The sequence below is a fragment of the Dermacentor silvarum genome, chromosome 8 (genome assembly GCF_013339745.2).
Source record: "Dermacentor silvarum isolate Dsil-2018 chromosome 8, BIME_Dsil_1.4, whole genome shotgun sequence".
NCBI lineage: Eukaryota > Metazoa > Arthropoda > Arachnida > Ixodida > Ixodidae > Dermacentor > Dermacentor silvarum.
In genome coordinates, this window is record NC_051161.1 from 139259019 (window position 1) to 139276545 (window position 17527).

The 17527-nt window shown below is 48.7% G+C and overlaps 1 protein-coding gene across 1 annotated transcript in view; it reads left to right on the forward strand.

Moving 5' to 3' along the window:
• The window catches only part of LOC119461727 (venom metalloproteinase antarease-like TtrivMP_A), a 95204-nt gene extending 81370 nt beyond the window's left edge, over window positions 1–13834 (forward strand). Inside the window, exons 12-14 of the mRNA XM_037723097.2 lie at window positions 9871–10018; window positions 12576–12904; window positions 13563–13834. Coding sequence (XP_037579025.1) covers window positions 9871–10012 — 142 coding nt within the window. The 3' untranslated portion in view covers window positions 10013–10018; window positions 12576–12904; window positions 13563–13834. The remainder of the gene's footprint in view (window positions 1–9870; window positions 10019–12575; window positions 12905–13562) is intronic.
• Window positions 13835–17527: the final 3693 nt, after the last annotated feature.

Here is a 17527-nt window from a genome sequence, read left to right on the forward strand (position 1 = left end):
TCGACCTTGAAAAGTCGTAGCACCCATTTGGTCGCGCAGACTATCTTTAACACCACCGTTATTTTGGCGGCTCGGCGGAACGTTGTCATCCGCCATTAGGTGGCCACGATTGTACTTTTACTCGTCGCGAACAAGGCACTCGTCAATTTGCGTTATCTTCCCGGGGCCACCGAGTGGAGGTCGCGCCAGCAGCTCGTCCCTCGCGACCTCACGGGGGTAGTTCCTCCAGTAGGCGACAGCGTGCTTCGATAGAGGGAACAAGTCGCCAGTCATATCCTTCAACAGCCATATGTCTTTGCTTTTGCTCACACAGTACGTGAGCCTAATCATTTGCAGCCTGGAGAGGTGGTCGTTCGGACGGCCGAGGCGGTCCGTGTTGGCGAAGTAATTTGCTTCGCCTCTCTGCCCGTGCAGTGCAGCGGTACCGTGTAACTGCGAAAACTGCTTTCGGCACCTGTTGCACCGGAAGGCAGCCCGGCGTCTATTCTGAGTCATCCTATATAATGTGATCACTTCACCTTCGCAGGTTGGTTGGTCCGGGTTGAACCCCAGGTGCTCGCAGGTGCCCCAATACTCCGATGACTCCGCCGGACCTGGACTGGGGCTGGGGCGTGGTGAACGAACAGCTCTTGAAGCCGGAGGGAGCCGAAGCGATCGCACGAACTTTTCCTCCGCAGCCTAGTCACACCAGTTTGTGCTCGGACAGCATAATTGACCGGCCACGCTGTCTCCACAGACGAGGGCCTTCGCCTAACTCGTCACACAGCCAGCGCACTGACGTTTTGGAAAGCCAAAATGACGCTGAAGCTCTGCGTCGGTCATGTAGGTGAACGGGTCCAGACGGTCATATTGACGCTTGCTGCCTCTGGATGCGATGACACAGGCTGCTGCTGCCGCCGCCATGTTCGCGAGTTCAACTCGAGGGGGGTTTCGCGATGTACGAGTTTGGCACGAGTTCGCCTGTCCATCAAAATCATAGGTCAGGCCGCGCGCGAGGCATGTAACTCTTGTGCGCGCGCCCACTACGTTTTGGCCATGCCCAACTTATTTTTCCGCAACGAAGCGACGTGATGCGGAACTGAGAGGCATCAACAATCTTCACCGCCGAAATAAAACACGCACTAGGTACTGTCATCGGTGATGTATTGAGCGCCTCTATCAAGAAGAAACGGCGACTTTCGCTGGCTTATGCATCTATCTTCTTGAGCTGCGATGGCCCCACAACACGGTTCATTATCTGCATTGTGGCGACGTAGCGCACAGCAAATAATTATCGGCACGCCACTGTAGCTGCTTGTAAGGCGTCGATGCGCCGAGGTGGGTGGACGACGATCCTGAGCAGTGCGCAGTGCTTTCCAAACGACAACGTATCGCAGCTGTCGTTTGAACTGGCTGCTCTGTCATCGCTGATGTATCGGAGCCGCAATGTCGCAAACACAGTCAACATCAAGAAACGCTCGCTTTTCTAGACACAGTGCGATGGCATTTCTTCATAACAAGCAAAGCACACTAAACAGTGGCAACACGTTCCTGCGTTCGAAGCCTAATTTCCTAACTGCGCACAAGAGCCCTCACCCGCAAAAATGCGACTGCTGCGCTGTCGTTACGATATCCATCTGCGATGGCTGTTCGCTCAGCAGCAGAGGCAATCGGCAAGCACATTGGAATGCATAATACACTGAAATTCTGCGTATGTGCGCACGGAGGCACCTTCACTTGGCAAGCGATGACAAGCGATGAAATCTGTCGCTGGGCAGCGCGCTGTTCATCGCAATGCATCCCGGAGGCTTCGCGCACGCAGATAAACTGGCGCATTTTCACTGTGCTGCGTCACTACGGACCCTAGAATATCGCACAGCCACTTTGCAGCGACAGCCGTGGCTCCCGTCTCTATGACTACAGTGTCGATTCAGCTGGTAAAGCGGCGGTGACTAGCCATGCAGCGGCGCTGCGTTGTCATTTCCCTAATGGACAGGGAATGGTCAGATCATTGGTATGACTGACTTCATCGAGAATAGCACTGCAGCGCCTCTGGCGACTGCTCACCGTATGAACTCCCTTATGCGTGCGACCCGCTCGAATGTATCGGCTTGTAAGATGATGATGGTGATGATTTATTGGCATCCCCTTTGAAACGGGGTGGCGACAAATAGTCACCTAGCCTGCTTGATTTCATCAGGTATACTACACATGTTCTTTATCTAGCATTTGTGTATACCTCTCATTATCTTTCTTTTTCAAAAATTTAGCTTGTACCGCTGCCTATGATTTTAAGAGATCAGGTCGTATCCATCTTTTCCCTGCTTTTTTACCACCAGTACTGGTGGAAAAAATTTCGTCTCTTGCTGATCTCTACGGCTGATCTGTTTATGTTTCCTTCCACTTTGAAACCAAGCGCTTCTGGGAGTTGCACGTTACCTACGGTTCTCACTGGGTGGATCCCGTCGCATTCCATTAGGATGTGCTGAGTGGTCTCTGGATCTTTACTGCAGCATACACATGTCTCATCTAGTTCCGAATATTTGTTCCGATATGTTTTCGTCCTTAGGAAACCGGCTCGAGCCTCAAATAGCAAGGCACTGCCCTTTGTGTTATCGTACAGATTTTCCCTTCTAATTTCTTTCTTCTCATTCTTGTAAATCTCCATTGTCCTTTTCGTTTCCATTCTTTGCATCCAATTCACGGTCTCTCACTTTCTTTCTGATGACCCCTGGTTGTCTATTTACAGTTTCGATTATCCTGTACTTGGTTGCCAACTTCCTTGACCTCTTCCTCCATTCTGTGTCCACGCTTTTCATGTAGAGGTACTTATGCACTTTAGCCGCCCATTTATTTTCATCCATGTTCCTGAGCCTTTCTTCAAAACTAATTTTGCTTTGTGCTTCTCTGACTTCAAAAGAGGCCCAACCCATGTCTCCATGCACTGCCTCATTTGTGGTGTTACCGTGTGCTCCGAAAGCCAACCGACAGTAAGCTTTCGCCTCACTGTCGCCACTCGCGGCAAAAAAGTGCAATATTTAATAATTCGCTCGATCTCCGTTTTTCATTCACAAATTTATAGTATTCAAAACGAAAAACCGATACCTTAAGAAATGAAGTGTTCGTTACTTTATTTGTTGTATTTTAATGTATCCGATTGAGGTACAGTGTAGGTGCAAGAATGCACCGCATGTGCCCTGTTCGTATTCGACGGAGGATAAAAAGATAATGCCCGAAGGAGGAGGCACGCGAGAAAGGCGCGGCAAGCGGCTCCCGGCAAGTGCACAGAGAGACGGCGGGACAGTGAGGGTATTGCTAAATTGCGATAATACGTTGATAACAATACGTGGCGCTAGGACGTTTTGCTACGCAGTCTTCTGTGCTAGAAGCGTGGAAGCACTGTGCCGCGCAGGGTGCGCTCATGTTGTCATACGCAGCTTTATCTCGACATTTCTTGTTACCTGTTGATTTTGCACGTTCCTTGCTATCTCAGTTCATTGACTGCCATCGAGCAAACTCGGGTAAAACTCGTGCGAACTAAAGCCCCTATATATAAAAAGTAGCGCCATTCTTAGATCTTGCCGCTACCGCGCTCACCCCGGCGTTTCCTCCTTGCCTCCTCCTGTCGCCCCAGCCTCCTCCGCTCCCCCATTGACCAATCCGTGTCACGTGGAAGCACGCGTTGCGCTTTTGTATATTTTTAGGGGCGAAGCTCCTTATAGCGGCACCCGTTCCGTCCCCGTAGTAGTAGTAGTAGTAGTGTGTAACCAGTCTGAGAAAAATGAGAAAAAAATTCCGAAGTTGTGTCCGTAGCGCGGAATCAAACCAGGGACCCCTCGCTTCCGAGCGCGCGGCGTTAGCCCACTACGCCACGAAGCGGACATGGACAAACGCACCACGATGGCTATAAATACCCAACATTAACGAAAGGCCGCGTTTCTAGCGCGTTTCTAATGCGTTTGTGCTAGCGCGTTACGGCCCGTGTGATGATGATAAGTGGTTCTTGAGGGAAAGGGAAAGGCCCGTGTGAGAAGCTGGTGTAAGACGCTGTGGCCTCTCCACCTTACCTTCAACGCGTTTCGAACGCGCTGCCCAAAGCGGTGGCAAGTCAAGTTCAAGTCGAGGAGCGTTTATGAATACGGGGGGTATACTCTCTCAGCAGTCATGTGATGGCGTCGGCAAACGCGGTGCACGTTCCGGCATGTGTAAATGGCTGCGTAAGACGCTGTGGCCGCTCCCCCTTACTAGAGAGTACTGCACGTTTCTAACGCGTTTGTGCTAGCGTCTCCTTAAGCGGGAGATCCGATGATTCCCTCCGGAGCTTCGCCCACTCATCATCATTCACCTCGTGGATCTGCTGTCATTTTATTGCGATAGCAATTATATGGACACTCAAAAGCAGATTTCTGCCGTCGGCGTCGCCGTCGCCGTCGCCGTCGCCGTGAGGTTCCGTATGACGTCATTTGGAGAAGAAATCCTCGCCGCGCGCCGAACGCTGTATGTGCGAGTGAAAGGGCGCGAGGGGCGCGTCTTTCACGGGGAGTGAACGCACGGCGGAGAACAAACGCGCGTTCTGCGCCGTGCTCGCTTAAGGGCTCCAGAAGTAGGCGTCTCTGTTCTCCTTCACAATCACCATGTATGTAGAGCAAAGGCGCCTTCTTCCAACGAGCGAGAGGCCGTGGGGGAGGGGGAGGGAAGGGAGGCGACGTTTAGCTGCGGCACGCAGTGCCTATTTATATCAGAGGCTCCGGCAACAGTCACCAACGCCGCACGCATTTTGAGCGAACGCGGGCAAAACGCCCATGGCGTCGACAACAGTTATGCGTGTTGTTGCTACCAAAGCCGCTCACCTTACTTCGTATGACATTGCTGTGTTGCTATCGCATTCATTGCTTCGCCCTTAGGGCGAAACTGTGACATTTTTTTTTTTTTTACCATCCGGCGTGCGCAAACGCTTGCTGCACACTTGATATTTGCGCCGTCTCGCATCGTCGCGTTGCTACTTCCAAAACGGCATTATTAAGATAACTTACTGACTGACGAAGCAAAATCGCGCCTCAAAAACTTGTCCGCAGGGCGCGATCGAAGTTTTCCTCGGATTTCGTCTGGTAGCGCGTTAGCTGTCGTCTGCCACGGCAGGCCCGACGCAGGCGGCGCCACTGTCGATATCGCGCCTCGATCGCACTGGTCGCGCCGAGCGCGATAGTGGAACGGAGGAGGAGGGAAGTGGATGGCGCTACTTTTATTGCGATAGCAATTATATGGACACTCAAAAGCAGATTTCTGCCGTCGCCGTCGCCGTGAGGTTCCGTATGACATCAATGGAGATGAAATCGTCGCCGCGCGCCGCCGAACGCTGTATGTGCGAGTGAAAGGTCGCGAGGGACGCGCTCTTTCACGGGGAGTGAACGCACGGCGGAGAACAAACGCGCGTTCTGCGCCGTGCTTCCTTAAGGGCTGCAGAAGTAGGCGTCTTTTTCCTCCTTTACAATCACCATATATGTAGAGCAAACGCGCCTTTTTCCGATGCGCGAGAAGCCGTGGGGGAGGGGGGGGAGGGGGAGGGAAGGGAGGCGACGTTTAGCTGCGGCACCAAGTGCCTATTTATATCAGAGGCTCCGGCAACAGTCACCAACGCCGCACGCATTTTGAGCGAACGCGGGCGAAACGCCGACGGCGTCGACAACAGTTCTGCGCGTTGCCGGTGCTGCTGCATGTCCAAGTTTATACAGCTGATAAAGCTAATATCATTACTCCGTATAGCTCTCTACAAATTTGCTATCGCAATTGATGCTTCGCCTTTCAGGTGAAACTGCGCAACTTTTTTATATATAGGGGCTTTAGTGCAAACGAGAAACTCGGCGCATCCTGCATAGCACCCTTGTTCCGGTCTTTTCTGGTATAATGTGAATGTATACACGAAAGTATTATAATTTCTCTTGCCACCTTAATTTCAAATTTATAAATTCATTTCCCTAACTAGGCAAGTAAACTTACAATGCACCTTTTGGGGAGGGGGTGGGGGAGGCAGGGCCGTGCTGTTTGGGTGAGAAGTAGTAGTATATCACCTGTAATACAGCTATGCGGATCTTATTTCTAGCGCAACCAAACAGAAACTGTTATTTACATTGACGAGCTGTTCGAAAATGTTGTTACACTTATACATCGGCACGTGCACATATCAGCAATCAGCTTAGCCTAGAAAATGTCACACGTTCATTTATCCGCCAAGATTGCCGAAGTAAGCAAGCTAGTGGCGGCGACTTAATCAAAAGCCCACATAAAAATTTAAATTTCCGCACTAAACGCCTCTACAGAACGATCATTCATAAAAAACAGGCGCTGAGCTCTTGTATCTGTCCAGCTTCCTTAATTATTAAAAATTAGTACTACCATGTGTCGCCTTCACCGATGCAGCATTTGAGCTGAACAGTTTACATTTTTTTACTGGTACTTGTAGGGTCGCGCTTTCTAAACACGGACAACAGTGAAGGCACACATAAACAAAGAGGAGCGCTCTAGCAACTGATATTTATTTATTATTGCCATCTGCATATATATACATCACTTAACAGGAACTTGACGCTATTGACGAATCAAGAGGAAGCTTTCATCTGATAGGACACTCGACGGTGTACTTCTGCCACATTTCGCCCCTTCGTTGAATATGGCCTTCGCCTCTATAATTTCCCGCGTACATTCACCTTTGTGGTAGCTGTTTATGCGGCATTGTTAATATAATGGTAAGCAGCCACGGTCATTACAATGTGTGGACAGCTGCCCATCTCTGTACCGTGCAATGTTTTGTTTGTGCTCTCTTAAGCGGTCATTTACATACCGGGCCGTCTGGCCGATGTATTTTCCGCCACATGTCAGCGCTAAACTGTACACCACTCTTTCTGCGCAGGGCACGATAGGGTTCTGGTGCTTTTTCTGGCACATTCTCGGCTTTTTAATGGATGTAAGCTTACACAGGAGGCTTAGCTTTTCAGGTGCTGAAACCACCACCTTCAAGCCGACCTGACTGGCTACTTTCTTCAGCGCATACGAGACCTTAAATATATACGGAGTGAGCGCCAGCTTATGTTTGTTCCTGGACATTTTCACACGGACGTCATCGGTGTCCGCACTTTCTCAAGCACGTTGCTTGCAACCGAGATGACCCCTGCATTGGGTATCCTGCCTAAACCAGACGTGCTGCTTGTTCACGCACGCTGGTCTCAACAGCATGACAACAAGATTTCTGAACCGCATTTGTAAAGCAGAGGTTAACCACGCTTCACCAATTTCAAATGTGATGAATTGTACATCAGAAGTGGTTTGTTAGTTCGGGGATGGCTAGCCCAGCACGCATGTTTGTCATGAAACGTTGGTCGAAGATCGAGAAATTGCAAGGTGTTATCAACTGTTATTTCAAGGGTGAAAATGAGTGTGGCCAAGCCGTTCTGAAAGATTTCTAAAATCTGGGCTTCCTGGTCAGTGCTGCCAAGGGCATTGTCATGGTGGATTATAAAGTTGTTCACATATCCAAAAATACCTAAGACATTAAAACGTTCGAGGTTGTTGATTAAGCATTTATGTAGCTTAGCTAAAAGCAGGTCACTGAGGACCAGTGCCACTTTTCGCCAAGCGGCAAAGGCATAACGTGCTGCACAACTTCATTGCTTCAGCCTTAAGATTCGGAAGCGAGATGTGTCTGCACTCTGTTGCCACCGACGTGATTGCTTCGAGTGCTTTTTAGTTAAACTGCGACTGCGACATTACAACAAAGCTGCCTTGTTTATCAGCGGGCAGTAATCACGTAGACTGTTCATGAATAACGTAAACAACTTGCTGCACTGGCGGTCAAGCCACTGTTGAAAAAAAGAATAAAGTGCACAGCACAAAGAAATAAAGAGGAATGACGCAGATATAAGTAATCTTGTTTGTCTTTAGTCTTGTCCACAACTTTTATAATGCAACCATCCTCCCTCAAGTTACTACTATATACTAAACTCAGATACGAACAACAATTGAATATGCTTCCGCCGAATGGGGCTCCTTTAACCTTATTGTCTCAATAGAAATTCTCAAGTTTACTTCACTCGTTCTATATTTTCAAATTATGATTGATTCGATTTTCTAACCCTGAATAAAACTAATATTCAATTTTCCCCTCCTAACTAATATCTCCATCGCAACATATATCGCATCATACTGATCACCTTTATAAAAGAGATATTTGAATCTTCTCGCACTAAATCTTTCCTATGCTTCTTGCCTCGAGCAGAATCGATTACATAGTGGAATCCTAAACATTACTAATCAATTGTTTCGCGGGACAATAATCACAGTGTGTAACCTGAATTAGCAAATTAGTGACTAGAATTGTGACAATATCCCGTCATACTTATTGTGATATACATAAAGCTGCCTTCCTATAGCGAACTCACATTTCCTTTACCCTACACCTGCAGCTAAAATTGTATGATTAGAACGTTACATTTTACTCATTGTATAAATTCTTCATTGTATTCAACGCACTCCCCTCTGTAATGCGTTTCTGCCCTGATGGCGTAAGTGCATAGTCAAATAAAAAGCAATAAAAAGCATTTTTTGGAAGAGGGGTGATCGCCTCCCAGGCTTTATACAATATGTGAATTCTTTGAAGCTACATAGTTAAACACTAAGCAGTTAAACTCAAAGTGTTCCATTCGGAGTTACATAACAAGTTGTTACTTCTGACCGTTTATTTGCGAAGTAATGAGGCAAACACCCAGTCAGGTGCAGGTATTGTCATGCCACTTTCGTCCTTCCATCGACGTCAATATTTCTTCGTTATTCTATTGAAGCCACACTTTCGTCATCCAATCGTGATTATGCGGCTGTTGTCAGAAGGTCATCATGAGACCGTCGCTACTATGCCTCCGTTCTGTCATGCCGTCATGCTAGTACTGTCATCCAGCTTCGTCATCAAACTCTCTTCATCCCGTGGTTGCCAACCCATTGGCCTCATACAGGCTTCATGACACAGTAGCCGTCACGCCATTGTCATAGTCCACCCTCGTCACCATCCCATTCTCCTCATACCGTTGCCATGCCACTGTCCTCACACAGTCCTCATCATTTCTTCTTCGTCATATCGCCATAGTCGATCCATCCATGTCATTCCTTGTTCTTCATTCTATAGTAATGACGTTGTCGTCATTCAATCAAGTCATTCCTTGTTCCTTATTCATGTAATGATGGTGTCGATGGTTCCACCGTTGTCTTGCCATCGAGTCATTGCGTCGTCGTCTGACAAGCGCTATCATGGATTTGTTCCCATACCATCGTCGCCATGAGGTTGTCTCATGCCATGGTCGCCATAAAGTCATCATCTCGCTGTCCACGTATCGTGGTCGTCACGATGTCGTCGTTGAAGCTTCACTATCAGTTTAGAAGCGACATCTCACTGCCGTCATGCAGAGCCGTCGTTATATCGCCGATGCCCTTCAACTGACGTCATTATTTCTTCGTCATTCTGTCCGCGCCACTGCAAAAGCGTCACACAGTTGTCGTCATGCGCCCATGCTTATGGCCGAGATATGGAATCAAATACCTCCGGCAAAGTGGGACAATATCTGAATATATTGCGTATAGCCTAAGCAACGAGAGTCTCAGACTGACTGCTACACGTGTTAATAAACGTGACTTCGGGAATATGGCGTGTCGTTAAATCGCTCGGATGCTAACCGCATAACCATCGACAGTCTTCGTGATACAAATTCTGTCATAAATTTATTTTCTTACAGTCCTTTCAACAAAACCTTCTTTAAAGATTAGTTTTGATTTAAAGGCTTTCTGTGCGTTCGAGATACCATCAGATAACTTGTGCTAACAGTGAATGCGTCAATTATTTCTTTTTTACAGATCAGGCGACACTCAATGCCTAAGGTACGCATCAGCGACACATGCTCTGGGCTTTTTTCCTCGTGCTATTGTGACTTCCCTTCGAGAACACGTATCACAAGTCCGCAAAGTAAACTCGGCAGAACGCGAGAACACACCGTAGACCGAGGTACGTGAAGTTCACATAATGCAGTTGTAAACGAATATATCATGCATGCGTCAGGGCCGGCTTTCCCTCCTGGCAATGTAGCCTGAATTGTGTTCCTAATTTTTAGCGTGAAATGTGGGGTTTAACGACCCGCTCTTGCATTGAAGGTCATGGAGGAGGCTGTAGCGGAGGAATTCCGGAATAGCTTTGAATAGTAGTTTTTTTTAACGTGCACTGAATGCAGCTTCACGAGAGTTTTTCATGCCGTTCTGTTGGGAATGTGGCCGCACTGCCGAGGATTAAACCCGCGACCTCGTACTTAGGACTGCAACGTCATAGGCACTTGCACAGGCACAACCGTTGGAGTTACAAATTAACTTTCTGATTGTCCCTGTCCTTGTCCAACATCTCAGCACGCTTCTTCGGTGTGCACTGGATGTGTAATATATTGCTGCTGACATTTCAGACAAACGCTTTTGTTCAAATGAGAGAAATAATTTTTTGTTCAGGTTACGCTCCCGAACATTCCCATGTACCAAGCATACACATCCGAACAAGCGCTGTTAGGACGTGATATTGCTCGCGTCCTAATAACGCAATACAGAATGAACACGACATAGGGTATCAATGGATACCGCGCCATTGCCCGATATGCACAGGTATCAACAGAACAAATAAGCAATAAATTTGGATAGACTGTTCACGCTGCTACATGTTGCTGATACGTGTTCTCATCTACAGTTGAGCGTGCTTTAAAGATTTCCTCAACAGGCTCTTTCCGAAGATCCCCGATAAACTCGACATCTATGCGTCCAGTACAAAGTCAACACTCGGCACCAAAGCGTTGTAGCACCTCCACCTCGGGTCGTTCGGGGTCAGAATAAGTGTCCACCATTACCAATACGACCGCTCGTCCAGTTGACCCACCTTGAGTTAAAGCAGGCGCAGTGGTCACCTCTTCTCATTCGTAACCCTAGTGGAGAGGCACTGGAGTTTGAAAGCGAAGTCTTCTTCGTCTTTCGGCCTTTGAACTGCTGCCGCGGCCGCTGTCGCTATCGTCTTGCACGGCGCGTCGGGAAGTGGTTCAGAGCGTGCATCTACTTGGAGGGAGCCTGGCAGAGAGGAAACGCGACGCAAAAAACTTGTTTGCAACTGCCCGTCGCACCGCATGTACACAATGCATTCTGGAAATTTCTGTAATAATGTGACCCCTCACAAAAAGCATTGCAGAAACTGCAGCGCTTATCTTTCTATTAACTTGCAAGTCCATATTAGAGGTACATACTTCGTAATGTGGTAGAGATGAGGAAAGGAGACGAGGCAGAGGATGGGTAGCAGTGACGATGTGACGAAACCGGGGAATGACGCCCTTGCCGCTCTTCGCTCGCAGTTCCCAGAAAGGCTGGGGGAGGCTGGATGAGGTAAAATGTGCCGTAAGAAGGCAGGGAAGCGCTTCTACTAGAAAAGACAGTATTTGCAGGCAAACAGAAAGTACCGTACGGTACCGTTCCAATCTGTATGAAAAATAACCGCCATGCAAATTTGTAAAGTGGACAACTACCGCAGGCGCGGAGACAGAAAGCCTCATCAAAGCACCGTAGCGTCTAGGCGACATTTCGGAAGCGGTCGCACGTCAAATAAACACTTCTATGCCCGCCACGCTAGCTTTGCGCCTGTAGCATTGCTCTAGCTGGAGGGTTTGAAGCTAACCGCGGCATCCGCATTTCAAGGGAGGTGAAATAGAAATATGCACGCGCACTTAGATTTAGGTGCACGTTAAAGAACTCTAGGGGATCAAAACTATTCCCGAGGCCGGCACTACGGCGTGCCTCATAATCCGATTGTGATTTTGGCCGCACAGCCCCATAATACAATTGACGTTTAACACCTCTGCCTCGATGCGATGTGCCATGTGAGACAACGGCAATGCTACATTTCTCAGAGGTTTTGAAAAATGACGAACAACAAAGCCCAAGTTATACATATCTCGCTGGGTGTTCTGTATACTACGCTGACAAACACCAGTGGTGCACACACGGTAACGTTTATTATCGACTCACTGCTCTCGTATTGGAGGAAACGTTGAAGAAATTAAACATTCGCCGTAATCACCGAAGAAAATGAACGAAAACAGCATAGAAACCTTCGCTTACATCGATTTCCACAGTGTATAGGATCCGCGTAAATTGATTTTCTTCCTGGAATGCAACATAATTTCATGAAAGAGTGCCTCATCAAATACCTTCTCTGTGAAATTTTTTATCATGGGTAATTTGAAAGAATCGCATCCATACTGTGGCGCATGTTCGACGGGTGTTTTGTTGTAAAGGCAGTCGACTGACGGCAACGCAGACAAGTCTGGTTAAGATAGTTTTCCTGAAACTGTGACCGCGAACACAATAGATTCAATAGAACTTGAACAGTTAACAGATGACCTAATAAGGCTCACCTATTTTCTCGTCTATGGTACAGTGCATTTTTCGTGCACACATAATAATTCTGCCCTATTTTCTTTTCTAAAGTGGCATTAAAGAATCAATGCAACAATTAGAAATTACAATTTTCTAATATTTTTCAGGGTCCTCCAGAAGAACATAAAAACAGATCTATAGAGGCAAGACAGACCATATCGCACCAAGATAAGGACAAAAATCATACCTCATAGGAGACAGCAGTGTTTTCAACTCTGAATCAATTTTCGGGCACAGCAAATCAAATGAATGTTGAAAATAAAAACGTATTGGGTTTTTTTACGTCTGTCTGCGAAACTAAGCCTTTTTAGTAAAAATTAAATGGCGTGTGAAAAGGTATAGCTGAGACTATATGAGAATGTTTCACAATCGTTTCCTCTCTCATCAAGAAACAGGCGCCCCCTTAACAAGGATGCTAGTCACGTTTCCCATAAAGGTGGATTCACACGACCGGACGGAGGAGGAACTTTCGCAGCGGATGGCGTATCACGTGACGCGCGCGTCATCAAAAAGTGCCGCCCTCACCTAGTCCGGGCTCCATCGCTCGTGGTCCGGATTGAAAATGCTCGCCGGTATTTCCATCCGTCCGTTTGGCGGTCGTCTGACCTCAATTTAGCGTAGTCAGCGTCAAGTCTGTCAACATTGGACGCATTGGCGTGGCTACGATGGCGTGTTATCGGCTTGGAGCCACGTGTGATTTCGTTGTGCAGCAGTGACCGCGTCTATTTTGTTGTGATGCAGCGGGAAAGGCGAGTCGTGGTTGCGGGCGCATTTCTATTTACTCAGACCACGCAGCCTGCGTGACCTCAACATGAGTGAGGTGCACAAGAAAACGCTAAGTGACGAGGCAACCGTCACTTTTTTTGCTTTTGTTGAGGGATTCACAGCGCTATGGAATATAGAGCACGCCGAGCATGCAAACGCGCAGCTGCTAATAAGCCTTGGTGTCGGGAGTAAGCACGCGGATTCCGCAAACGGCGCTCTGGCTGTGGGAATGCGACCTAACTCGGCTGCGCCGGATTCAAGTAATCACGTGACTGTTTGGCCCGCGGAGCAGGCGGGATTGTGCCCTCGCGTGTGTATCCACCTTAAAGTGCTGAAACAAGACGTATATCATACAGAAGCTGTACATCTTTTGAATTGCTTTTTTTATTGATCCACATCCTCTGCGGTTACCCCAATGATAACATTATATTCCACTTAAAGTGATTGGCAGATCTTGTTTTCGTCTAAATACAATAACTTAATGTAACGCCCCACTGCGAAAACCCTTGCCTTATTATTCTGACTAATGATCAAAAAGTTATCTCCACCCTATTGATGTGACTCATTTGGGCCCTGAAATAATTTATGATATTGGCGCACATTAAAATGGGCTTAGATGGGGATGTTTGTGTTTGCATATATGCATATCTCGATGCTTCAATAAACTGTTGGCTTTTAAGCTCAGTGCTGGTGGTTTATCTTGTTCTGTCATTGGTCCCGGTGTTTGTGTGTGCTATATAATCTCAGAAATACCTTCTCCTTACGACACACTCAGCCCATGTGATACAGTGCGTAGCCCTGATCGGCATCGTAGGTCAACTGGGGAAAACTCTTTTGGTCGCTGTACGGCGACGGCCAGGCTTCTGCGTGGCTGTTGTTGACGCCGCTACGTGGTAAGACGTGTGGCCGTCAGTAAATGGCCCGTTACCGCTACGCCACGGGGTCCGCAAACGCAGCCTCCGCAGGGCTACCAGCAAAGGCTTCTCACAAGCCCAATCGCTTTGCGCATCAGGATTGCCAGTCGCAGATGCCAGCAAGGGCAAGGATTTCGGTGGTCACTTGGACAGCCGGGCAGCAACCCATAGATCCCGATACGGCACCGCAACATGAATGGCCCGAGCACTTCAGCAGCAGGACAGTAGAACAGCACACCCTGGATGCGAGACGGCTTTGACTCTCTAGGCTCCTCAACTGCCGAGCACAAAGGTGGCAAGAACACAGCGGCAAAGGGACAGACCTCTTGACGTCCCAGCACATGTCGTCACCGAATCACAAGCAGCTGCCGGCAACTACTTTCATAAAACTCTAGCACCATCTTTCGCGTCATCCGAGCGCTTCATGCTTTTCTAGGCACTTTTAGACGTATTTGTGGAATGCCCCATGATGCGAGCGGATGTGTTCATTGTATCACAGTGAACTTTCTATTGCGATAGCAATTATATGGACACTACAAGCGCATTTCCGCCGTCGTCGGCGCCGCGGCGTTCCGTATTAAGTCCAAAGGCGATAAAACTGTCGCCGCGCGCCGTGTGCTGTATGTGCGGGTGAAAGCGCGCGATGGGAGCCGACGATCGCGGCTCAATCTGGCGCATGCGAGATGGACGTTGACAGGACACCCGCCGTTTTCTGTCGTTCGAAAAGCCATGGGGGGATAGGGGGGGGGGGGGGGGGGGGTTGTTTTTTGACAGCAACGACAGCAACGGCGCGATCATCGGAGAAACGACGATCGCGGCTCCATCTCGCGCGCAAGGAGTGAGGCAGCGCGTGAGGCATGGGGGCGGCGTTCTACTCCGGCACCAACTGCGTAACGCGGCCGCGCGCGATCGCTCGCGCCTTATCTTGAAAGCATTCCGCAAGCGGCTCATACCTTCGTGCGTGCGGTACTTTCGTCGCTCAGTTCGCGTTGAAGCGATAAACACCACGATAGTCACTGCGCTCGCTACTGCTGCAGCGCTTCTTCACGACAGCGTTTTGACAGCTAGCGTCCCTGGTCATCGAGTGGGATGCGTTCATGTTTGCCAGTGTGCTCTGACACCATGCTTGTTAATTTAGTTAGTACGCGAACATTTAGAAGTTTATACGGCCGATAAAACCACTATCCTTACTTCGTATAATTGTCTACTAATTGACTATCGCAATCGATGCTTCGCCTCTCGGGCGAAAGTGCGTTTTTTTTTTCTTAATCACACGAAATGTTTCTTAAGCAAAGAAAACAGTGTTCGCATCGGCCGATCACTGAATAAGTGATGAAAGGCTACTTGTGTATGTTCGAAATGTGTTTCTCAGGTACAACTAACAGATTATGTAGTATGCATGGTTTCGGAAACTTGTGCTGCAGGCAATGCCGAGTGTCTGCGAAGTACCGCTGTCATTCAGTTGGAAACCTGCCTTAGATGCTTCCATTATTTTTGGTCTTGTAACTACGACACATTATGTTAATTTTCTGTCGCAACATATAATGACTACATTTTCATAATAGCCTGTTAAATTCTTCCCTGATATGCAACTGCAAAAATAGGTAGCTTTAGTGTTCATACGATCGCATATTGTGCAACTACAGTCCTACAGCCTTACATACTACAATATACAATTATTATATGGCATTTAGCTTCCACTGGATAAATGTTACTCGAAACACAAGACTTCTTTTGTGGCAACAATGTTTTTTAGAGCGCAGCTCTTAGGCGCCCGTTCCTGCGTTGAGCGTTGGCGTGACTCGGCGCCGTACCTCGTAACCGAGCGAAGGAGCATAGCGAAAGATGAAAGCGTATGCGGAGCGCAGTGTGATGTGAAAGAAGAGAGCACGAGGAGGCAAGTGAAGGAGCAGCGGAGGGGAATAGTCCTGCGCATGCGCTTAGTTGCCAGTAGCCACGACATTCCGCAGTCGCACGGGCGATCTCATCTGCGCTTCCGAGGGTGGGGCAGTGGGGCGTGAGGCGGCGAGCACTACGCTCGTCCGGGGTACCAGTGTCTGTGACGGGGATCACTGCTCCTGCAAGCGACGATGACGCGAGCGGCTACGAGTAAGGCTCGATGTGACGTTCCCTTGGGGGTTGTCGCCGCAGACACTGGTGGCACGATTTCCCCGCGACAAACGGCCGCTATCGTCGTTGGTGCAACGAAAGCTTGTGTTGAAAAGCGCAGGCGTGCGGCGACGATGACTGCGATATGGTGCCAGAGTAGCGCCCGTGGTCTGTATGGAAACGAAGCGCTGCATGAGCGGAAGTCTGTCGGCGGCCGCTGCTGTGAATCGGGCCCACGCGTCACCCACGCGCTGCCCCTCGCGATCACCTGATTAGCGAGGCAGTCGCGCCACACTTCGTTCCGTTTCCAATGTGCCGCAAGAGACAGATTGTCCGCGCCAGCTACGCTACTCACAGCGTTCTCTTCCTGATATAAACCATTGCCAGTGTTTCACAAGAATATTCTATGTTTATCCAAAGTTTTTGTGCGGCCCGGGATATTTGTTGAAGCTATCATGCGAAGAATACCATGGAACTTTACTATAAAGAGGTATCGCAGATCGACATTATTTTTATAAAGGAAACTGTCACAAAACAGCGCATAATGGAAGCGTCTGGCGCGCATCACTCAAGCCAGCAGGCAAACAAGACGGGCCCGCGGCAGCTTCGACAGAGGGGAAGAACGCATACGCCACAGACAGGCGACGCGATCAACAGAGTCTAGCAGCTACGACAAGATACGCGAAGGCAACGGTAACGAGGGAGAGAGAGAGAGCCGAAACACCCTCTGAGACCCCGACACAAGCGCCGGGTTGAGGTGAGAGGGAGAAGCCTGAGCGCTAGTCAACGGTTGAGTGACCACCCTTCTCGACGACGCTCCGACGGCCGCGGCTGAAAATGCGAGAATTGACTAGAAGATTCCCAGGCATTGTTCATGCTACGGGATCCCGACTCCGATAGGAAGGTTCGAGAAGTGCCGGTGAAGTCTATAAAAGAGCCGTGCGGGAATCCGAAGAGGGATCAAACCGCGCCGGTGAAGAGATGTGACGTGAAGACCGACCGCCTGCGGAAGAAGGGGATTTCCCGGCAAGCTAACCGACGAGTTCATCGAGCGTCTGCATTTCCGGAAGAAGTTCCTTCGAGATTTGCCGCGAGCTACGCCGAGATCCTCCGGCTCAAGACCAGCACGTTTGAATACGATTGGATACTTTGTGTTCCTATTCATTCTGTACTTTACATGTTGGACTCTTAGTGCTTGTCGTTAATTATTTTCCAGTGTTTGTTAATACCCATCTGAATTGTATTCTGATGAGTCTAGCCAAGTGTGCACG